At 41.8% G+C, this 25299-nt stretch overlaps 1 protein-coding gene across 1 annotated transcript in view; it reads left to right on the top strand.

Moving 5' to 3' along the window:
- Positions 1–4325: 4325 nt before the first annotated feature.
- The window catches only part of LOC137294954 (poly [ADP-ribose] polymerase tankyrase-like), a 60371-nt gene continuing 39397 nt past the window's right edge, over positions 4326–25299 (top strand). The window contains exons 1-13 of the mRNA XM_067826184.1: positions 4326–4473; positions 6677–6757; positions 8714–8888; positions 9224–9568; positions 11071–11166; positions 12123–12161; positions 13170–13308; positions 13582–13699; positions 15117–15286; positions 15905–15992; positions 23435–23560; positions 23795–23917; positions 25091–25171. Coding sequence (XP_067682285.1) covers positions 6686–6757; positions 8714–8888; positions 9224–9568; positions 11071–11166; positions 12123–12161; positions 13170–13308; positions 13582–13699; positions 15117–15286; positions 15905–15992; positions 23435–23560; positions 23795–23917; positions 25091–25171 — 1572 coding nt within the window. The 5' untranslated portion in view covers positions 4326–4473; positions 6677–6685. The remainder of the gene's footprint in view (positions 4474–6676; positions 6758–8713; positions 8889–9223; positions 9569–11070; positions 11167–12122; positions 12162–13169; positions 13309–13581; positions 13700–15116; positions 15287–15904; positions 15993–23434; positions 23561–23794; positions 23918–25090; positions 25172–25299) is intronic.

The raw sequence follows: 25299 nt of genomic DNA, 5'->3' as shown, positions 1-25299 counted from the left end.
TTCCGCATTTCCTTCGGCTGCGCCTCCGTAACAACAACACAGAGGCGCAACTAATACTGTTACACAAAAGTAGTTCATATACCTTTCTGTGTTCACTAATGTCCCTCATATACCCTTCTGTGTTCACTAATGCACCTTATATCCCCTTCTGTGTTCACTAATGTACCTCATATACTCTTCTGTGTTCACTAATGTACCTCATATACCCTTCTGTGTTCACTAATGTACCTTATATACCCTTCTGTGTTCACTAATGTACCTCATATAGCCTTCTGTGTTCACTAATGTACCTCATATACCCTTCTGTGTTCACTAATGTACCTCATATACCCTTCTGTGTTCACTAATGTACCTCATATACCCTTCTGTGTTCACTAATGTACCTCATATACCTCATATACTCTTCTGTGTTCACTAATGTACCTCATATACCCTTCTGTGTTCACTAATGTACCTCATATACCTCATATACTCTTCTGTGTTCACTAATGTACCTCATATAGCCTTCTGTGTACACAAATGTAAATCATATACTTTGCATACACAAATATACTTCATATACCCTTCTGTGACACAAATGTACATCGTGTACTCTTCTGTGTACACAAATGTACCCCATATACTTTTCTGTGTACACAAACATACCTCATATACCCTTCTGTGTACACAAATGCACATCATATACCTTGTATACACAAATTTACCTCACATACCCTTCTGTAACACAGATGAACCTTACATACCAAATACACCTCATATTCCTACAATGTGTGAAGCCCATTTTCTGGTGTCCCCGCCGTGATATTGCTGGAATATTTCTAAAAGCGGCGTAAAACTTAACTCACTCACTCACTCATATTCTCTCCTGTGAATAATATACCTCATATTCCCTTCTGTGTGCACAAATATACTTCATATACACTTCTGTGACACAGATATACCTCATATACCAAATACACCTCATCTGCGCTTCTGTGTACACAAATATACTTCATACATCCTTCTGTAGCACAAATATACCTCATATATCCTGTGCACACAAAAGTACATCGTGTACTCTTCCATGTACACAAATGTGCCTCATATATCTTTCTGAGACACAAATGCACCTCACTTACCCTTCAGTGTACACAAATATGTCTCACGTACCCTTTTCTGGACACAAATGTTCCTCATATACGCTGCTGTCAGCAACAATATACCTCATATTCCCTTTTGTGTACACAAATATACTTCACATACCCTTCTGTGACACAGACATACTTCATATGCCCTTCAGTGAACACACATATACCTCATATATCCTTGCACACAGAAGTACATCGTGTATTCTTCCGTGTACACAAATGTGCCACATGGAGCTTTCTGAGACACAAATATACCTCATTTACCCTTCATATATCCTTTTGTGCACACAAATGTACCTCATATACCCGTCTGTGACTCAAGTATACCTCATACACCTTTCTGTGTATACAACAGTACCTCATATTATATAGGGTGTCCTCGAGAGAGTGAACCGGTTTTTGACAAGGATCTTCTCAGCAGCAGAGAAACTAATTTTAAAAAAAGAAGAGACAAATCACGGAGTAGCCCTAGGGTCATTCTCTTGCCACAGAGGTTACTTGTCATATCTTCCTACGTTTGTAGGAAGATGTGGCAAGTAACCTCTTTGGCAAGAGAATGCCCTAGGGTATCATCAACAAGTATACAAAATATGTAAGAAATTGCTTGAAAATCATGCAAGTATTGACAAATTCAAAACAGCATCTCCAAAAATGCAATGGCCGGGACTCTCTACCGGAGAAAGTTCACCGAGGAGTGACAGACAAATTGACCGCGCGGGCGTTAAAGGACAGGATATGGGGGAGATGTCGGTAGGAGAAATACGTAAAAAGCATTTCTTACACTGAAATAGGTGAATTTCCATTCTTTTGACATGCTGTTTTGAATTCGATAATGCTCGTATTATTTGCAACCAATCTCTTAGATAGTTTGTACTCTCGATGATGTACCCTAGGTTTAGTCTGGGAAACGTTTTAATAAATTCGGTTTACCTGTCGATAAGAAAATACGTACCAAAATTTGTTTCACTTTTTAGGGGACACCCGATATGAGGTACATTTGTGTACACAGATGGTAACAGAGTTACATTTGTGGCGAAAATGGACGAGGGTTTGTTAGGTGCTTTTGAAATATTTTCACATTTCGTAAACTAATTCAAAGAAAATCAAAGGCAACTTCTCTGGTTTAACGGAGCTAAGTGAGCGAGTGAGTTTAGTTTTACACCGCACTCAGCATTATTACAGCTATATGACGGTGGTATGTAAATAATCGAGTCTGGACCAGACAATCCAGTGATCAACAACATGAACATCGATCTGGGAACATCATGTTGGGAACCGATGACATGTGTCAACCAAGTCAGCGAGCCTGACCACCCGATCCCGTTAGTCGCCTCTTACGACAAGCATAGTCGCCTTTCATGGCAAGCATGGGTTGCTGAAGGCCTATTCTAACCCGGGACCTTCACGGGTCTTTAACGGATCTAAAGTGCAGTGGCTTCGTATAGATTACAATGCGACCAACAGCTTGAAACAAGTATAACTTGTGAATACTCGGGTTAGAACTTGCCGTTGATCAGTAAACCATGCTTGTCGTTAGAGGCGACTAACGGGGTCGTGGAGTCAGGATCGGTACCCTGGTTCTGGCGTGCCATCGTATGGCAGTTTCATTGATCATGATGTCAGTCACTGGATTGTGTAATCCAAGCTCGGTGCGTTTGAACAAACCGCATGCATTGGCTTTGATTATTGTCCGGCGCTAAGCTTTTGTGTTTGTTATTTAACGGTGCTTTCTGCAACATTCTAACACTCTCTTCATAGTCGAGTGTTGACTAAGCTCTCCAGTGATCAACAGCACCAACATCAGTCTGAGCAACTGGGTTATGGTGACAAGTGTCAACCAAGTCAGAAAGTCTGACCACCTGATCCCATTAGTAATCTCTAACGACAAGCATGGGTGGTATAAAACAGCTTCAACCTAGATCTTCACAGGTAACCAGCTTTGTGCACAAACAAATTGTAAGAAGCATTAATTTAAAGGAACAACGAATATGAATGATGAGAACGCCAGTTCATGAGTTTCGCTTATAATCAAACGCCAAAGACCCTGGTTCGATTCCCCACAATATGTGAAGGCCATTTCTGGTGTCCCACTTGGTCATATTGCTGGAATATTGCTGAAAACGGCGTAAAACTAAACTAACACATTCTGTCTTTATTACCAGAGGCCTCAAGAATAGCCAAGTAGTGAAAGCGTTCGCTCGTCAAGCCAAAGACCCCGGTTCGATTCCCCACGTAGGAACAATATGTGAAACCCATTTCTGGTGTCCCTTTGTTGGAATGTTAATCAACGTGGCGCAAAACCATACTCACTCACTCACTCAAACCTAGTTCCAAGACCTGGTACTAATACAAACAATTATACACAGATGCACCAATCCACACCGGGTACTAACTTAGATGAAAAGAAAAGACAATAGTAAAATAGTTTCGGTCTCTTTTAATTTTTATTTTATTTTAATAAATATTAGGTTCCCCTACTGGGTCTCCACAAGCGGCATGTATCAGCTTTGATGACATCGTCGTCTGGCGATTCCTCTTAAAAGTCAAACGGATTCCAATAAGTCAACTTGTTTTATTGCAACAAAAGATGTGCTTATAAAACGTGCATATTCAACTAAAATTTATATTACATTTTACAGAACATGTTTATTTCTAGCTAGGGTTTTGTTTAACTTAAAATCTAAAGAGAAACTCATGACGAAGTGATATTTATTGATAATCTGCCTCGACAAGAATAACTGCTGAACAGAATTTACAGTAAAATATATTGAAAATTTAGAGCTCTCTGAATTTCTTGTAATCAGATCTGCCGAGAAAAGATACTTCTTGAAATATTATGTTTTCGAGACATTGAGGTCACAATAGAAATATCCTCTTTGCGACGCTTAGGCTAGCGAAACCTAATTTGTATCTAATCTGTTTATAGCAAAGCGACCTACAGCGCAGTGCTGAGAGTTAGAGCTAGCTAGCACTTGATCATGTGACCACGTGTTTTTCGCTGTTATGTCTAGCGGATTACCCATACGATAAACTTTGATGTACCTATCTAAATCGGACAAAAGAAAGTGTGGTTTGTTTCCTTTATTGGTATATATTTTTGTATTATATATCTACGTTGGTTTTAGGAATGACTTTGCGTGACAGGTCGAAATATAACATCAAACTACATTTGCGTTCCAGTAGATTAAGGGAGGAAGTAAGTTGAATAGAAGAGCCAGAAAGATGGCGACCATGTGTTCGTAATGCCGGCTTACACTTGAAAATATATATCGCTTATTCTGCTAAAACGCATCGAATTTAAATCATTCAGCGTTGTTTTAAGCTGTTGATGTGAACGGTGTATACGGTGCGTATGATATATATACTGTTAGATTGTGATTTTGTTGCAATTTTTAGCCATGTGATAAAGTGATTGGCGCGTTTTGCGCTCTGGTTGTAATCCAATGGGTTGCCTGAATGGACCCCAATTTCCTGTGAATTGGTATTGCTGTGGTGTCTCGGCATTCGGCGAGTGTTGTCATCATGGATACGCATACCTAGCGCGTTTTGTCTTGAGGTGCGATTGTATTTATTTTATTGTTTACAAATATCGTATCTGCGTAATACATTAGAAGTAAACGGGATGCAATTTTCAACGTAAAGGCAAAAGTCGGATCCTTATTCTTACGAATGATAGGCGACCACATTACCTTCTCCGATCTGACTTCATTGATTTTTCAGATTTCTTTGTTTTGTTTTGCTGAGATATTACGCATACGGTAATGAGGTAGTAGTTGATAACACCGGCATGGTCGCTGATAGCGCAAAGGCATTCAACGATCTTTCATGGAAAACGCATGATTTTTTAAAACAGATCTGTTCTCACAATGGTACATGCATTTTAGGTATTACGTAATAGATTTAATGTTTAAGATCACAGTCGAACAAATTGAATCTTTAAGGAGAGATGCTTGTATTTTCTGTGTAGAAATTGGCAAAGGGTAGACTTGCCAATGAATCATGGTAATAAGCATATGTGATGTTTATTACATTGGACAGGAGATTTTTAAAGGTATGATTTGTAAAGATATTCTATTGGCTTTAAATAAAGCTATCAGAACATTGCCGCCAGTTCTGCCTCACAGAAGGTTTTCCCAGTGGTCGTATTGCTTGCACTCAGAATTTAATGAGTTTCATTAATGTTTAATCCAAGTGTCAGTCATGGTTTGCTTGTGAGGAATGTAATGATTTATCAAGAAATCAGATGGTCATCTAGACCCATTAGAAAAAAAAAGGTGTATGCTGATTTCTGTATTTTTTTAATTATTTTTTTATGAAAGTTTGAATGCAAGCTAATCATGTTCATAATTTTAGGTTAATATTTGTGATTCTTTTGAACTCAGGATTGTACAGGAGTAAATGTTGTATTGTGCACAATGGTAAATAAAAATCACTCAAAGTAAAACATACATGCTTCAAAATAAGACCAGAATTCATTTCAAGATCTGCAGATTTCTCAGTTTGTCATCGAGAAGCCGTGATTATTTTGACTTGTGTATGAACCTGTCTTTTTGAAACCTGAAACCATATAGTTGAGTCAGTGTTTTATGTGTTCAGTGTTGAAGATAACAGCAGGTAGTATGAAGAAAACATTTCGTTTTTACACATTTTGCACATTTAATCCTGTACTTGGATCTTTTATTAAACATATGCTTTGTGTCAGCTTCAACATTATACACAGTTAAGCTTTTGAAACTGGTACGACTTGTTTTCCCTTGAATCTAGGAGTAGCACTGAAATGGATAGTGGGCTTGAATGAGTTTGGAAATGCTGGAGTGTTCTCAATTTAGTATTATTGCCATGTCCAAGTGTCAGAGGATATATTTGCCAACATTTGTATTTGAAGGGAATGTTTGTGTTCTTTTTTGATGTCTTTTGTTTTTCGTTTTTGCCAAGTATTAATTTTCTGAATCTAGGTCATAAACAAATGACTGCCCATGGAGATACCTTATCAGAGTGAAACAGTTGATTCTTAAGGGAGATTTGCACCAGTCGGCCCAGCCTGAGTCATTTATAGAATTTGAAAAAAGGACAAACCTGCATCGATTATCTCGTGGGTGTAGAGTCTGTGCTAGCTTTGGGTAAAGCATGGCCAAGGAAATTTCACTTTGAATGAAATGTTACAGTAGTTTACACTAAAGTATGAAGTGTGTGTTTGTCTACCAAGAAGAAACGTCAGTTTGATTTTTCCCGCAAGAAAACAGTGTTTTGTTGAAAAATGTGACAAAAATTGTAAAAAGCCTGTTTGTCTCACTTTTTAATTCTATAATTGAATTGTATGTTATATGGCGTCTGCAATTCATTCTTTTGTTTCCAACAGTTTCTCTCTGTTTTGACATGAATATATCACAAGAAATTTTGAGAACGACAGTGATCCGACTCTTCAGATCGCAAGTGGTAGCAAATTAATCAACATTTATTTGATATAATTGCCAAACATTCCTCTATAGTTTATGCTCTTCATAGATGTGACATGAATCTATTTGTCTATTTCTATTTACATGCTGTAGGCAAACACTATGGAGAAAGGCGACAAGAGCAAGACAAAGGAGGAAGCGTCTGGCAGTGGAGGAAGTGGTCATGGAGTTAAGGTAAATACATCATCAGCATTCACTTTTTCTTAAAAGTTATATGTGTTTGTTAAATTTTCCAAAAGAGTGAGTATTTGGTATACTGAACCTCAAAAGAAACGTCACATTTCAAAATCAAATGCAAAATTTTGATCTTGCAAAATCAGGGATGGATATAATTCTTGAAGTGCTGATGTACTCCGGTTCAGTGGCACTTGTAAAATCACTTGCCCTGATAATTTTTCCACTATACCAGCCGATTCTCTTGTTGATTATTTAAATAAACAATAATTAACAATGGAAAGTCAACTGGATACCGGTACACCATGATATACAAATTACTAGCTTGCCTGACAGATAAAAACACTAGACTGTCACATCAGGCAATGGGTTATTTCCATCCCTGAAAAAGGTGTTTTTATTGTGATTGTATCGTTTTGTTAACATGGTTTTTGATCCAAATTGACAGTTATTACCAACATCAGTGTGTTTTCTGATCAGGAAGCATATACACGAAACGCACCTGAGAAGGCAGACATAAAAGGTTGACATTCGGAAAAATGAAAGTGCATGTGCATTTCGTGACAACCTTACCAATGAAAACAAGTCCCAACTCACCTGAAATGATGTTCGTTTTGACTCAGTTGCCATGACATGAATTGTGAGAGATCAGAGGAACCAAATCTTGTGACAGATTGTGTGCAACCATCTTCAAAATCACTTCTCCAAAACGACGAAAAGAACATGCCAGACACCTGGGCCTCACAACAGATCTATCAGTGGTGAGGGTGTCGACCGTTCCATGGAAGAAACCTTTGCTGTCACAGACCTCTCACCCCTCATCACAGCCAAAACCGATTTAAATGGGCAACTCCGCATCAAAAAGGCGTTATCGACAGTAGAGAATTGTGGTTTTATCTCATGACTTTTGATGTTGTATTTTGACGGTTGATTGCAGAGTGAGAGTATGGCGCAGGCTGTTTCCAATACAAAGATCATGTTCTGAACGAGTATGTGACACCGTGGGGTTCAAAAATCTTGGTCCAGGATGAGGAAATGACATGACAGCTACTCGCTGTATTGAGCAAGTCATAAGACTTCACATTGTACCACATTTTGGACATTACAGAAATCACATATTCCAGCAAGACAATGCTCTTGCTCACACTTCCAAAGACAACATGGCTTCCAAACCCTACAAGAGCTTGCACTCAGTTAAGATTTAAGTCCGATATAACACCCTAAGGACAAGATTCAAAGAAGACTAAATGACCTTGAACCAAGGCTGACAACTGCGACTGGCCTCGATCAGACACTTCGCAGAGTATGGAGCCAAGATCCAATGGCTTTCACCAGTTGGCTAATTCTTTTAATGAACAAACAATGCATTGGGATTCATCAGTGACCATAGAGACCACGGACAATGCTGACTTTTTTGTGTCTTTATCATTAAGATGATACCATTTTTGGTGATTTTGTTTGTGTGATTCACAATTAACCATAATTGTCAAGTTTGAACTGGATCCTCCATCTTGATAGTGATGTTATTGTGAGTGAATATTAGTGTTTGCTTCAAGAAACCACTGTAAGTGTGATATTTCTTTTGTGGTTCAGTATAGTTATCGAAAGTTTGGAATCATGAGTATTATGGATGGCTTATTTCTGTATTGAACTTGAAGATTGATCACATAGTTTCATAACAGTATCCCTCAAAATATTCTTTTTATTGAAATCTAAACTTGTTAGTCTTTGTTTGTGGCAATGGTATACATTGCTGTTTAATGTAATACTCTGCCAGCTTATACTGTCCAAGTTTAAGTGCACTTTTTCATTGGTTTCCTTATTATATTTTTTAAATCCCAAACCCTACACACCTACAGCCCCACCCTACCTGATGAGACGATGGGGTTAAGCTGAGTTACTACACAGGCAAACACCACTTCAAAAGTTTCACAATTTAAATTTTTTCTTTTTCAGAGAAAGAAGGTATACAATGTGGAGCCCCGTACTCCATTGAAGCGCCAGCGTATCCCTGTTGCCAGGTTCCAGTCCCCTGTCCTGGAGGAGGGAGCTGTCAAACCTAAACCTCCAAAGGAAGAAATCGTCATCCTCTACAAGAAGGGCATCTTCCTGGCTGTACGTGGTGCAGAGAGTAAGTTCCTATGAGATATTTCTACACTGATAAAATAGCAAGTTTAATGACAGTTGCATAGCTAATGGTTTCGACCAAAGCCCTTTGACAGATTGTTGATTATTTGTCTGAAAGTCTTTGGGGCGGTAGGGGAGCCAAATGATCAAAGCATCCGCTTGTCATGCTGATAACTAGAGTTTGATTCCCCACACGGGTACAATGACTGAAAACCATTTCTGAAGCTAATTATGATTGCATCTGGTTTCACCATCACCACTGCAACATTCTCATATTTTTGTCTCGATATCTCAAGATATTGCAAAAAATTATAGACAAAGTTGCTAATTCTTTTACAGATTCTGTCTACTTGTGCAAGACTCAACAGAATGTGCACAGCACTACGCGCCAGTTCCGTATCCAGTGGCTCAATCTGGACCAGCCCCCCAACATCTACAAGATGGACTACATTGACCATACTGACATTGAGTGCGTGCTTACCAATGTCCGAATGGAGCGTATTGCTCGGGATACTTTGCGCCTGCCCCACGCAGAGCAGGAAAGGGCTGAGAAGATTCTTCAGAGAGCAGTGAAGGCTGAACGTGGGGAGCCTTTTGAGGAAGATGAAGACGTTGTTGCTGATGCTGATGAAGAAGAGGTTAAAGAGGAAGACGATTCAGAAGAGGAAGAGGAAAATGAAGGAGGTCAGTTAACCTCACACAGTCACTTGTCCCAAGTGAAGATTCGATAAATACTTCTGTTATTCCAAATTGCAATTGTTCATTTGTGCAAATCAAACCATGGACTTTTTCTAGTGAAATCTTATGTATACCTACCACGTATTTGTTTCAGGAATCGCTGTTATTTATAGTTACTAAGATTTCATAACAAAATATTTCATCAGTGTTTGAATGAGCTTCCTAACGTCCATCACATTTCATTGTCTGTGACAGATTTGTTTTGATGAATTTAAAATTAGTTACAGATTATGCATAGCATCTTATTGAGAATAAGCTCTGATTATTTGGTAGAAAATAGGTAGAATTGGTTTTCAGTTTCTTACTAGAAAAGTTCTAGTTTCTTAAACTTTTATTTTAAAAGTTTTGGGATTTAATTACTTCAGAGTCATGGGGTAGTTCATGTCAATTCAACAGGCATGCATTACCATGTTTGTGAATTGGGTATGGGAGAGAATAATATGCGGGTCTTTCTATCAGTGTATTTTTCCTCATGGGCTGCAAACCATGTGTGAAAATAGTGTGATACCTGTAGTTTCACATTTCTATGGGTCAGTGTGGCTTGCAGTAAATATGTGTTCCTTTTTGTAATGAGGCCAGAAGCAGTGTATGCAATAATTAATTTTACCAGTTGGCCAGCAGGGCAGTCTGTCTCCTGCAGGCTATAAAATCTAAAGGCCCTGAATGAAATCGGCAGGCTGATTTTGTCACAGTCGACCCAATGAAAACAAAATAGACTACACCATACACAGTTTCACATCATTTGTACTAATTCAGTTAGTGAAGCCTATGGCGCATTTGATAAATACTGGTGTTGACATTCCTATGGACAAAGCCCGAAACACCATGAAGTGAAACTGTAAGTTATCGTAATATGATTGTTCATGGATGATTCCTAAACATTAATAAAAAAAATATAGATAACAATTATGAGAAAGATTCCAGTTGAAAAAAAGATAAATAATTTATTGAGTTCCAGAAGGTCCTGCAAATAGTTGAAACTGCCAGCCCTCTGCAGTAACAACTGGTGCTGGGCTGATGGGCCAGCCATTATTTCGAAAGCTGGTCAGTTAGAGTTAGTCATCACCATGATCACTTAGAGCATCTATCGTCTTTGATGGCAGCCTGGTATTTAGCATATGTTACATTTGGGATTACACTTTCTCAGGACATTTACATTCAACCACTGTCTCATTGATATTGGGGGCGGTGGGGTAGCCTAGTGATTAAAGCGTTCGCTCGTCACGCCGAAGACCCATGTTTGATTCCCCACATGGGTACAATGTGTGAGGCCCATTTTCTGGTGTCCCCCGCTATGATATTGCTGGAATATTGCTAAAAGCAGCGTAAAACCAAACTCACTCACTCACTCACTCACTCACTCATTGATGTTGTGTATTCACAGCTTAGTGTTTTGTCTATATATTTTTTTCATACATTGCTTAAAGTAGGGCTTTTTATTATTTCAGACTGGGATGATGAACCATCGCCTAAGAAACCTGTCAAAGGCAAATCCAAGCCTTCAAAACAATCAAAATCAGGAATCAAGGTGGCTTTGTCTAAAGGTGAGTTGCTATTATTTGTTGTAAAGCTGAATGTATTGTACCAGTTTCTATGGTTTCAAAAATGGCTCAGAAGTAATTATTTGAGCTTGTGTAACTATTTTGTTTTCTAAACAGCATGAAGTCTCATCCTGTCAGTTTATTGTGTAGTGCTGCACCAAGCGGTATTCCCACTAGATGGCAGCAATCTGCAGGAATTCAAAGATCACATTGCCCGACACCCAGGACAAGTTAGGTTTCATTTTGGGCAATCAAATAATGGTATCTTCCTTGTCCGTGAGCTACCAGATAATTTCTGCTTGCGGTTTTGTACTGCAAATAAACTTGGATTTCAGTTGATGCTGAAAATGTAGCTTTGAAATTTCACAATGATAATAAAGTAGAGTTATCTTTCTTTGCTATTTATCACTTCTCAATAAGTAGTCCACTAAACATTGATATCAAATACCATGTTGATTTATTCTGTAACATCATCATGATTATGTCATAAACATCAGGGCAAGTTGAACTCTGGTCCAGACAAGTTAATTTCTTAAAATCACTTGCACTGTGGCAAGTGACTTTTTAAAAAATAATTGGACCCCTGAGTCTGTAAATAATTGAGTCCTGACCAGACAGTCCAGTGATCAACAGCAAGAGCATCAATCTACGCAGTTTGGATACAATAAAGTGTTCACCAAGTTAGCAAGTCTGACCACCTGATTCTGTTAATAGTCTTATGAAAAATTTGGTTGCTGAAGATCAGTTCATACCAGGATTTTCACGGGTCACTCATCCTGTCAGGGATACAGTACACTACCAGATACTGTGACACGGATGATGTGTGATTGCTAACAGTAGTTTTTTGTCTTTTTGGTTTATGATTTGAAAGTTGACATAATAAGGTGAGTAATGTAGCTGTGACCTAAGTCCCAGGCCACTTCATCTGCTAATTTGTTTTGTGGGTTTACTGTTTTCAGGTAAGAAGTCGAAGCTGTCACAACAGAGGAAAGAGAAAGGTAGGTTAGCAACCAGCATGAAATGACAATATGATTTTTGTGTATTCAGCTGAATTTCTTGATTCTCCCCTGAACCAAAAGAAATGCTCTTTGATTTTTTTGTTCAAAATTTTTATGAGTAGGTTAGACTAGTTTATTATCTGCTGCCACGAAGCTCCATCCGTCTGAGATCAAATTTTCTCAGGAACATTACAGATAGGGAAGCAAATTAGGTGTGCTTTCAAGACATGAATGCCATGATGGATGTCAAAAATGGAGACTCTGTTACCCACTTTACTTTTACTGAGTTATGGCCCTTGTCAAGTGTTTCTTGCACTGTAACCCCAATAGCGACAGATTTCTTCAAAGTTCAATCTGTGCAACTGGGAACCGATGACATGTCAATGTCAACCAAGTCAGCGAGTCTGGCCACCCGATCCTGTTAGTCGCCTCTTACGACAAGCATAGTCGCCTTTTATGGCAGAGCCTGGAAAACACAGACTGATGGAGTGGAAGTTGAGCATAATGATGAAAGTGTCCACTCATGACGCTGAAGACTCAGGTTCAATTTCCTGCATGGGTACAATGTCTGAAGCCCAATTCTGATGTTCCCTGCTGTGATGTTGCGGCGTGATACTACAATCACTCGCTCACTTGGGACTTAGTCTCTGATGACTGAGTAGAACTCATAGTCAAGGGTTGGCCCATGTTCAGTGTTTCAAATAGGGATACATTGTTAAAAAATCCCATTGCCCGGTGCCCAGCTCAAGTCAGTTTTTCAAGGCAATTCATCTTTGTTCTTCTGATATACAGGAACTGCCACCCTTTTGGAAAACAGATTCTATTGTCACCTGCCTGCCAGGTTCATCATCACAACAACCAAAACTTCTCTCACTCCCGTTGACTTCTGTCAATGGCCATGCTGACCCTTAATACTTATTAGCAGTAGTTCAATGACTTGCTTTTATCGCTGCAGATATATTTACATCTTTTTTCTGCAGAAAATATAGTTTCTTCTTTTGTTTACAGACAAGAAAAAGGGGAAAGGAAAAGAAAAGAGAAAGAAAGAAACGAAGAAAAAAGAAGCAAAGAAGAAGGGACCTGATAGAAATTTGAAACCAAACCCCAAAATCAAAGTGCTGGAAAAAAATCTGTTCTTCGAAACCAAGTAGGTGAAAATTATTTTGTGTAAAAATCAGTGTGATTGTGTAAAATCTATAAATATATGTGTGAATATATCCTGGACAAAATAAGTTAGGGATATTGGTATTTTTATGATTGATACTTTATCAGTGTCAGTCAATTGATAGATCATTATTCGTAATTTCAAATTTACATATATGCCTAACTATTTTGTCCAGTATATATAAGTCCCAGGTGAAATATGCTCATAGTTGAAAATAGAAGAGGAAAATTGTAATTATGTTTTTTTTCTTTTCAGAGACAAGATACCATTCATATCGGTCCCTGTGAAAAGTCGACAGGTTATCCGAGCTGTGCTGACCAAGGACATTGACCTGCTGAAGTCTCTTATTGCTAGTGAGAATGATGTCTACAGGGTGAGTATATTGATGTATTTATACTGAAACTCATGTATAGCTTGAACCTTTTAGTCCAAAATGGGGACTGATTGTCAAGCTCTGAGCTTATAGTTTACTTGTCACTGTACTACAGAAATATGGATTGTAGCACCAACTTGATGGGGATTGCAACAGCCCAATGGTTTGTATTGTTGCAAATAAACTTATAGTGTGGATTGTTGCACCCAAATGTGTGATGTGGATTGTAGCACCCAAATATTTTGTGTGCATTGCAGCATCTAAATGTTTGGTGTGGATTGTTGCACCCAAATATTTTGTGTGCATTGTAGCACCCAGATTTGTAGTGGGATTAATGCACCCAAATGTGTGGTGTGGATTGTTGCACCCAAGTGTATTGTGTGGATTGTAGGACCCAAATGTGTGGTGTGGATTCTTGCACCCAAATGTGCTGTGTGGATTGTAGTACACCAGTGGAGTGGATTGTACCACAACAGTATGGGTTGTAGAACTACAATGGTATGGGTTCTAGCCTTCAAATGGAATGGATTGTATCACCCAAATGGTATGGGTTGAAGTATAAAAGTGTTGTGGATTCAAGCACCACAACAATATGGATTTTAATTGTAGCCTCCAAATGGATTGGATTGAAGCATACCAATGGTGTGGATTCTAGCACTATAATAGTATGGGTTGTAACTGTAGCACCCAAATGGAATGGATTCTAGCACCATAATGTTGTGGATTGACGTATATCAAAGGTGTGGATTCCAGCACCTCAACAGCATTGATTGTACTTGTAGCACTCAAATGCTGTGGATTCTAACACGACGACAGTATTGGTTGTAGCACTCAAATGGTGTAGATTCCCGCACCACAACAGTATTGGTTGTAACCCCGAAATAGTGTCGATTGTGGTACACCAGTAGAGAGGGTTGTAGCACCATGACAATATGGACTGTAGCACCCAAAAGTCACAGGTTGTCACATCCAGTGGGTGTGGATTTGGGCATTAAGATGTTTGGATTGTAGCACCACAACTGTACTAAATGGAGCAACACAACTATACTAAATGGAGCACTCAAACGGTGTGAGTTGTAGCACCCAAATGGCATGGTCTGTAGTCATCACAATGGTGTGGATTGCAGTATGTTAATCAGGTGGATTATTGCACATACTCTCAGTCCCAGTTGCCAGGTGATAGGTGGTCATGATGTTGCCAGTACATTAACTCACTCCTGATTCTGACAAAATGTTAAATAATTCCTTTAAGAGTTCATCTTGAGTTATCCTTTCCAATGTATTTTAACAATAACTACTTAAAAGAAAAAAGAAACATTGCTGTGATTTACCTTCTGGCATACAAGAAGTGAAAGAAGTGTGGTAAGTTACCCTTTTGTCATGAGGAATAATGGCACAATATTTATTCTTTCAACAGCTTGATGTGACTCGTTCCATTGGGTGTGAAAAGACAGCTGTTGACTATGCCATAGAGAGAGGCCATAAGGAGATACTGGAGCTGTTGATCAGCGATATCTTTAATCCAGATAACAAGAGACATAAGCAAGATTGCCCTACATGTCTACTGAAAGAAGTGGATGTTGGAAGGTGAGTGAATCGCAGAATTATCCCTGTTACATGACAAGACTCCAGGCTTAATGATCAAGAATAAGACAAAATGTTATGGATGTCAACTTCTTTATTGTTTACACACAGTTTCTTGGCTATTCCTTTGCTTTTCCTTGCCCCCTCCTTCCTCATCCACCTGACGAAGGGGCAAGGAATAGCCCAGAAACATTGTGTAAAAAATTAAGAAGATGACATCCTTAACATTTTGTCTTATTTCTGAATACCAACTTCTAGATGCCTCTCAAGAACCTCTTAATGACCAAGGGGGTCAACATGGGGATTGCAGGATTTTAAGCAGCTCTCAAAAAAATATTTGTTTAAAAGGTCCATGTAGGCAATACGATGGTACTGTGAAGTAACTATGTTATGATCATTGCTTTTGAGCCTGGAATGAATTGTTGATCATGTGGACTGATGGGTGAAATGATGCCCACAACTGCTGTGAAAGAAACAACGAAACACTTGCAAAGTCATTGATGTGATGTGGGTATAGTGAACATGTTGTTTGTCCTGTTGGACGCAGAGAATCATTAGTCTTCGCCCGTTCTCCTGTACCTCGTTTGTTGTAGACTACACTCAGTGATGTATCTCTTGCAGCTACAACCCAACGTCTCTTGGTGTGGGTAATATCCGGGCACTCAATGTCAGCAGAGGTGCTAAAGAGGGCAATGAAGCTTTTCTCAAGGTAGGCTTTGGAATAGCAAGTGACTACTGCTTTGTCGTGAGAGATGAAATAAGGATGAGATGGCTGTGTGTCATCTCAAGATTTGTCTTGAATTCCATCATAGCCTTTTCGAAGAAAATACTTTGATCCTAATGAGGATATTACATTTGATATTGCATTCTGAGCAACAACCGAAAACTCAGCTTTAGAACAACCTGTTCTTGTAGGTCAGTAAAATGCAACTTGCCTTTACAAAGTTATAAACAATACTTGTGTCATGCTGGTAGTTGGATGATATTGATCATGTATTTTACCCACTGTGCTCTGGCTCCCAGATTGTTTAAGAAAATTTTTGTTACCAAAGTAGATCTTTCGAACTCATGAATGTATTATTATGGAGTTTAAAACTCCTCAGCTTAGCTGATATTGTGCCAAAGACTGTTAGACACAAATGCACCCATATCTCAATCTCAATCTTTCCTTATCAAACTCTGTACGTTAATATCACAGCTGCACAACTATCGCGAAGCAAGGATATGGTATAACACTCCGTCTGTGCACCTAGATGGACATTCGAACTGAAATGTCTTAAGAACTCTTGACTAGATTCCTTTCATACCAGTGACCTAGGTTCATCACAGTACAAGAAAAGTTGAATTTTTAACTTACCTTACCATAGGTCTTATGCATATTACCTCAAGCTTCGCTAGAAGAGATCAGACAGTCGTTGATTCGCCATTCCCTAGATGGCTACCTCATGTAATCTACGAATGTAGTCACGGAAGTGACGTGATCTCCCCACTCGCGCAAGCGCGAACAATCCAAAAATCACTTTTACTTCTAGCGTTCGTCTGTTCGGACGTTTTTGGTTCGCTTAGTTTACCTACTTTGTGGTTCAATAAAGTTGTTTCCTCAGGGGTAGGTATGGTTTGTATCCCTTAGGTGTGCGTGTTAAGGTAAGTTATCTTTTAACTGCACTTACTTTGCTACCTCGTGTTATTTTTTCTCTCACTTCGGGGTGGGTTCGCCCGCGTCGTGTGTGAGTGCGGCATGGCGTCCGTGGGGGTATTATATCTTGCTGGTTTTCTCCCTCCATGTGGTTTTCCATGTCGATTAGTATTTTTGCCAGGTTTCACTGCATTTATATGTTTTTTCGTGCCACGTTGCGATGTACGCAGGCAACCGTTTTGGTTGTTTGCCCTTCGCTGTCACGAGCTTACGGGCGTGCCTACTTTATAGTGGGGGTGCGTTGGTGCTGCATTTCTGGTATAGGGGTGTTTTTTCTACCTCCTAGCGTTGGTTTCAACGCATTGTTATGTTTGTTTGTTGCACTTAACTGTGTATATCTCCCCAGTTTTGCACTATCTGCTTGGGGCAGGAATCGGCGAATATCCCCACCCTTGGTGCCCGGATTGTGCGTCTCTAGCCTGCTCTTTTGAGGTGTTATTGGTGGCGGATTTCGAGAGTCGTCGTTGGGATCTCTGCCGGACGACCCTGACTTACAACCGCCTTCAACGCCTGTGCCGACGCCTGGGATGGGGCGTTCGTCTGTGACGCCTGTACGCTTGTCCCCGGAACCACCTCGCTCGGATTTCATCGTGGATCTGTTTTCATCCAGATGCCTTGTCTCATCCGGAAGTCCAGAGGTTCCTGCGCTCTCTCCTGACGCCCGGTGCTGCTGCGATGCCAGCGTCTCGACATCTCGACACCAGCGCCTATGCCAACACCAGCGCCTTTGCTTACGCCAGTGCCTATGCCTACGCCAGCACCTATGTCTACGCCAGCGCCAGAGGCTGTGCTTGCGCTAGTGACTACGCCAGCGCCTATGCCTACGCCAGCGCCTATGTCTACGCCAGCGCCAGCGCCTGTGCTTGCGCCAGTGCCTATGCCTATGCCTACGCCAGCGTCTGTCTACGCCAGCGCCAGAGGCTGTGCTTGCGCTAGTGCCTATACCTACGCCAGCGCCTATGCCGACGCCGGACCCTATGCCAGCGCCAGCGCCTGCGCCTTACCGTATACCCAGGGTGTTGCATACGTTGTCCAGGGAAGAGGTTTTACAACGACAGTTGGATGAAGGGCGCGCTCGGCGCTTGGAGGCAGAGCGCTCTCGGCGCAGATCGCGCTCCAGGTTCCCTGGGAGTCGGTGATCCTGTACCCTCCACAGTAGTCTTTGTCGGCGCTCTCGGTCCCCGCTACGCCCTTTGAATGAGGACTCTCGCTTTACTACCAGGTGAAGACGGTGCTTGCGCTCCCAGTCCATATCACCTCGACGCTCCTCTAGAACTCGGCGTTTGCGGTCGCCGGAACCACCTTGGATCTCGTCCAAGGAATCTGCTGCTCATGCATCGACTTGGTCTCCTACGTCGCGGCGTGATTCGAATTCCGTTTCCTATGAGGACCTGGAAGGACAGGTTTTTGGCCCGGACTTCGACGAGGAGGCAGGAGGCGACGGCGATGGTGATGGCACTTAACTACCCTTATCAGTCGTCTTCGAGTGGATTGCTGACAGGTTACCGTACTGCCCTTCACCTTCGGCTAATTCCAACAACCCTGCAGCACTTCATTTATCGCCGGAGTTACTCATCCCGCCTGATCCTATGGTGGTGGACGCCGTGGCTGTATTAGATGCGGTCTTTGAAAAATTGTCATCTAATCCGAATTTCTAAGTGTGTAAATCCAAGAAGTCAGATTACAAGATACACAGCCTGGTTTTCGCGGACAGCGTGGCGGTCTTGGTTGAATCTATGTAGCGGTTATTGGGCTCCTCGCAGCTCTCTTACAGAGTGCAGGATTCTAAGCGGGTGACCATTGAGACTGAACTCAAGCGGATGCTTAAACCGTTGTCTGCTCTGGTGTCAGCTACCTCGGCGACGGCGATGGACTTGTCTGAAGACAACGCCTCGAGGATTGATCACCGTACCAGATATTCCTCTGCTGGTAGGCGTGAGACTGGGTGTCCTTTGGAGGGACTGGCTGCATCCTCGAAGATCCTTACTTTACAATTTGTCTACATATACTTCAAGCGGAGAAAGTTTTCTTTCACGTGCTTTACGCATTGTGTCACGAAGATTTTTCGAGACAACTACAAAGTGCCACGCCTAACTACACCTCTTATTATAGAGAGGGCAGCATTTATCTTCGGGGAAAATTCCAACACATGTACTTGGAAAGCAATTTGTCTACGTCCGTTTCAAGCGGCGGAAGGGTTTTCGCGCGCTTTACTCCTTTAGACACGTGCTCGCCATACAGCATGGTTACTGTTAAGCCTACAGGCTAGCAGGGTATCACCGTTTACAAGATTTCATGGTGATTAGTTACCTGCTACACCGGTGACGTCACGTCTACATTTTGATTGGTCCCCGAGAGACAACGCCCTGCAAAGGATCCCAGGACGTTACATCTACGATCTGATTGGTCATCGAGGGACAACGCCCTGCGCAGAATGTGTTGTTATTATTCTAGTGTAAGGAAGTTGTCTGCAGTGACTTAGTCATTTACGATGGAAAGATGTCGTTACACTCTAGACTAGCAGTCTACAGCGGCACTGGATTTCTCTACTCGGCATAGAGATCCTCTAACAGTAGTCTCAACGCTGCCTATCAGGAGGCGTGCAGCGATGTATGGCAGTTTCTGATCGGACAGACAGCCAGCTATAAATAGACTTCCTTGAAATGTCAACACATTCATAATGAACAGCGTGGTTATTCTGAAGTCGAAGAATGACGCATCTTTACGGCATACAAGATTATCTTGAGAGGGGTGGACTTCATTATCAGGCTATTAGGTCAGCTTGGATGACTAACTAACTCCGCGGGAGTTGATTCATCACATCGCCGTCCCAGGTTCGGGGGTCGAAGTTCAAGGCGATGTTAAAAGCAAGCTGTACTCTGTCCGTTATCACTATGTCAGTGATAATGTCTACTCGATTTGCTCACGTCACCTTAGGATATGATCAGACGTAGACGTCTACTATTACGTCTATGACAGCGTTTTCTTGATCATGATTTCAAGACAGGTTTACGACTTTGGACGTCTTGACTCCACACCAGTGGTAGACTCGCTGGTCAATGTTTGGAACTTGCATATTAGAGCCGTCATTCAACAACCATCTTTAGGTTGACACGTCTCTACCAGGATTGAGTGCCTATCTAGTCAAGGAGGTTGCAGCAGGATTCTGGGGGAGTGGAGCTCTATCTCTTCACATCACCCAGTTGAAGATAAGCGGTGATGCATGTCTATTATTGGCTGACAGCACCGAGAGACAAGCTACTGATGATCCATTCGGTCAACTCAATAGTAGCCCTCTAGGTAAACAAGGGTCAAGGAGACCACGACCTCTACTACACTTGTCGTTTCTACCCTTCGACGTGGTCGAGTCTGATCCTCCATATAAAAGCATCTCACACACCAGGAGCCTGCATCTTCATGGCAGACGCCTTATCTCGCCCCCTATGTCTATCTCCAACAGAGAATATGTTGTGTCGAGAGACGTTTCAAATATCGGCTGCCAGAGTGGGACCAATTGTTGTACCATCCTCACAATTGGACACTGCACCTGGATCCGTCACGGTTTCATCTTTGCGCCTGGACCATCTGTGATAGTCTTGAGGGCCAAGGGGTACTCATCTCAAGTGGCGAAATTAATCACCCTGGAGCACAGGGTTTCCACTCAGTCACTTTATGGACCTGCAGGCGTGGGCGATCGACACGATCCTGCGACTGCTTTTGGTCGCACCTTGGTGGCCAGCCAGGCCATGGTTCCCCGACCTGCGTCATCTCGCCAGCGGAGAGTCGTACCAGCTCCCAGATTAGTTACGTCTGCTTCGACATCCGCACAGTTGGCAGCTGCATCCGGACCCACTGAGATTTCATCTTCACAGTTGGGTCATCTGCAGAAGGCAATAAGAGTTAAGGGCTACTCCTCGTGCGCGGCAAGCGTCCTAGCTTGTACGCATCGAATGTCCACTAGGTCCTTATATGACGACAAGTGGCGCTCATTTGAGAGTTTTTGCGCTCAAGATCGCAAGACCCTATGACAGCTTCTCCACAGTATTTAGCGAACTTCCTCCTGTTCCTGCATAACTGCAAGCATCTTAGAGGCAGTACCTTGGGGACTTATCTGTCGGCTTTGAACTCTATTCGATTAAAGCAGATAAACAGATTTCCAAGGTACCAGATCTTATTGCGCTACTCAAGGCCTGCAAATTGGAGGACCGGAAAGTTAAGCTTCGTCCTCTAGTTTGGGACCTCAACATCGTCCTACAACATCTTAGAGGACCTCCGTATAAGCCTTTAGAGGAAGCCTCCTTCGTGTATTTGTCTCAAAAAAAAAAAAAAAAAAAGGGACGGTCTTCATTCTAGTGTTAGCGCTACTGCTGATAGAGCTAGTGGAATTCATGCCCTGGACGTCACGCAGGTTCGCTTGGATCAGTCGAGGCATGGACTAGCCCACTTGGGTCTCCTGTGAGATTTTGTGGCCAAGAATCAGCTCCCTGGACAGCCAGACAGACTGTTCTCCATTCCTCTGTCATCTGCAGTCTTGGGACAACATGACTTGGAAGAGGAGCTGCTGTGTCTCGTTAGAGCCCTCAGATGTTACATCCGGAAGTTGGCTTCTAAGAGACGTTCCCCTAAAAGACTGTTCATCCCGCTTTCGACTACCTGCAAAGGGGAGGTGAACAGGAACACAGTCGCCTGATGGCTTCGATCTACGATCCTAGCGGCTTTTGATGCCAAGCGTCTACCTCATCCAGTGGCAAACATCCCACACGAGATCAGAGCGTTGGCATCTACCATGGCCCTCCATAGAAATTGCACAGTGCCACAAACTATGGAAGGCTCCTTTTGGGAGTCGTCGTCTACTGCCTTCGCTTCCAACTACCTGAGGGACTTGGCAGTTGAGGACATGGAGGGGGAGCTGCTGTGTCTCGTTTGAGCCCTCAGATGTTACATCCGGAAGTTGGCTTCTAAGAGACGTTCCCCTAAAAGACTGTTCATCCCGCTTTCGACTATCTGCAAGGGGAGGTGAACAGGAACACAGTCGCCTGATGGCTTCGATCTACGATCCTGGCGGCTTTTGATGCCAAGCGTCTACCTCATCCGGTGGCAGACAGCCCACACGAGATTAGAGCGTTGGCATCTACCATGGCCCTCCATAGAAATTGCACAATGCCACAAACTATGGAAGGCTGCTTTTGGAAGTCGTCGTCTACTGCCTTCGCTTCCCACTACCTGAGGGACTTGGCAGTTGAGGACATGGAGGGACTACAGTCTTTCAGTCCGTTGGTGGTTGCCCAGCAACTTACCCGGACGTCCGCCCATTAGGTAATAACACTGTTACTTACCGTTGGTCTTAAGATTAACCTCACCCTCAGGGTGCGTCGGTTTTTCTTTGGAGTTCCATTGGGTTACTCTTTGTCCTGCTTCCAGGTTTGTCCTGTGACTGTTGGCATTGGTCTCCCAGGTTCTCCTAATGCATGTGCACTGGTTGCTGAGGGATGGTCCTCCGGAGTCCACACCACCATCCATCTGTCGAAGCCATATGCATAAGACCTATGGTAAGGTAAGTTAAAAATTTATTAAAATCTAAATATTTTAGATATTTAAATACTTACCTTACCATAGGGCGGTGACTCCCTCCCAACGCTGGATGCTCCTCCCCACTCTGGACTCTTCGGACCTTCCTGTTGCCAGTAAAAGTGATTTTTGGATTGTTCGCGCTTGCGCGAGTGGGGAGATCACGTCACTTCCGTGACTACATTCGTAGATTACATGAGGTAGCCATCTAGGGAATGGCGAATCAACGACTGTCTGATCTCTTCTAGCGAAGCTTGAGGTAATATGCATAAGACCTATGGTAAGGTAAGTATTTAAATATCTAAAATATTTAGATTTTAATAATTTTGGTGACCTTGACTTAATTTTCAAGGTCACAGCATCATTTTGAAGATTTCATCATGTTAAATTGCATTGTTCTCAGCAAGATATCTCAAGAACCATTCAGTGAATTTTCTTCATAGACTTTCAAAACTTCTCTTTATTACTATTTTGGCTTATTTTGTACACCATTGCGTTCATATCAAGGTCAAAGTGAGAGGTTGACTGGTCTTGTTTTTGTTGACATTTAACTTCATCAAACTAAGACCTTTTTTAGTTTTTAAGTTTGATTTCATAATTTGCAGCAGGGTCTTACATCCCCATTGTAGTAATGCTTGTATACTCAATTTCTTTTGATTCAATCTAATTGGAAAATGTCAGATTCCAGATTTCATAAAACCAGCCCATCCTTAGGGAAAACCGTTGATTTGGACTTATAGGAGTGTTTCCTGTTTCTTGTGATTTCACACGATAGGCCTGTGTCACCCTTTCCCTTCAGCATGTTAGTAGTGATAAAGGTAGCCTTGGCCTCAATAAAGACCGGTCTAAGCTGAAAAATACTTCCATTTTGATCCATTTGGTTTCAGGATATGACGTCAGACACCATGTCCATGGATTACGTGATTGAGTGTCTTCTCAAGTATGATGCAGAGCCAACCTTGGTTGACCTTGTCTTAGCTGCTGACCCAGAGGAGGGAATGGAGGAGGAGCATGTATGACCTACTTTACCTATTGTGTGGTTCATATTGATATTAACTTACCTTAATATGTTCGGCAGTGTGGTCGCCAAGTGGTTAAACGTTCACTCTTCACATTGAAGACCCAGGTTCGATTCCCCCACATGGGCACAGTGTGTGCAGCCCATGTCTGGTGTCCCCATGATGATATTGCTAGTATAATGTTAGAAACGGCGTTTAACTAAACTTACTTGTTTTTCTGTCTTACAGTGGCAAACTCTGCATGACAATATCTACAGAGCATTGATTTTGGGTAACAGGAAGATAGCGGCCCGGTTGGTGGCAGACGCAGTGAAACGAGGTGGATTTGGCTTCAATTACCTTCATTCAGATGTAAGGTTCTATGCAAATTCTGTTCACCTATATATTATGCTTTTGGTAGGTGGGGTAGGCAGGTGGTTGAACTGTTCACTCCTCATGCCAAAGACATGAGTTTGATTCCCCACATTTACAAAATGTGTGAAGCCTATTTCTGGTTTTCACTTCTACCAAGGACTAATTACTACCTGCAACTCCACAACTCCACAACTGCAGTCCATAGATTGTTCTATGCATTGTTGCAGCCCTAAAACTAAGACCTGCGTCACTTCTGGGTGAGCTGTCAGTTTGAGATGACAGTGTTCAATGAACTTAATCAGCTTTAGAAACCAGGTTTTTACACTTAAAAAACCTACACAGAGCCCTGAATATGTTTTCAGAATAAGTGAAAGGCTTGCTTATAAACAGACTGCTAGGGCATGGGAGGGCACATTAGACTGAAGCAATACCAATTGTTCTGCAGAGTTGTCCACCTTAAGTCTACCAGAATCCTATGACTTTGTTGCAACCCTGTTGGTGCTGATAATTTGTAAATTTGAAATATATGTATTGCTTAGGGCTCCACTTCCACATCGGTCTTACACACATAGTCAGGGATTTTACAGGACGCGAATTCCTGTGTCCTATACTCATACACATTAACAATGGACGCAACAATATTTAGTAGTATGTCCACAAGGTCGCAGTAAAAGTCAATCAATCAAGTAACAATGAATCCCAGCATACCGATAGAACTAAATGACTGTTCTTGTGTGGATGATATGATAGTGTAGTTCGAACTACCCAAAGTGGTCGGAATTTGCAAGACCGAGTGTTGGAGGTGGTGTATTCTATGTGCTGACTGTGTCAGTCTACATGTAGGTCTTACAATATCAACGTATATTGTTGATGATTGTCTTGACAGTGTGTGCCAGTGATACATCCTTCTGCTTGTTACAAACCCGTGAAGGTCCCGGGGTAAAATAGGCCTTCAGCAACCCATGCTTGCCATAAAAGGCGACTGTGCATGTCGTAAGAGGCGACTAACGGGATCGGGTGGTCAGACTTGCTGACTTGGTTGACACATGTCATCGGTTGTTGATCACTGGATTGTCTGGCTCAGACTCGATTATTTACAGACTGCCTCCATATAGCTGGAATAAAACTAAACTCACTCACTCACTCACTCACTCACTCTGCTTGTTACAGGTGCTCAATTTTGAAAAAGAGGATTTACGAAGCAATATTCTGGTGGCATCAGTGAAGAAGAAGCCATTTGGCAATGAAGGGGTAAGCAGTCTTTGACAACTGAAATGCATTTTATGAATGAGGCACCTTCACATTTAGGTTACTTTCATTGAAACGTTATAAGTAACATACAACTCATGTTAGCCTATTTATCAAAGTAAACTTTTAAC

Source organism: Haliotis asinina, chromosome 8 (assembly GCF_037392515.1).
Source record: "Haliotis asinina isolate JCU_RB_2024 chromosome 8, JCU_Hal_asi_v2, whole genome shotgun sequence".
In the NCBI taxonomy this organism is placed as follows: Eukaryota; Metazoa; Mollusca; class Gastropoda; order Lepetellida; family Haliotidae; genus Haliotis; species Haliotis asinina.
This window is presented reverse-complemented; position numbering and strand designations above follow the sequence as displayed.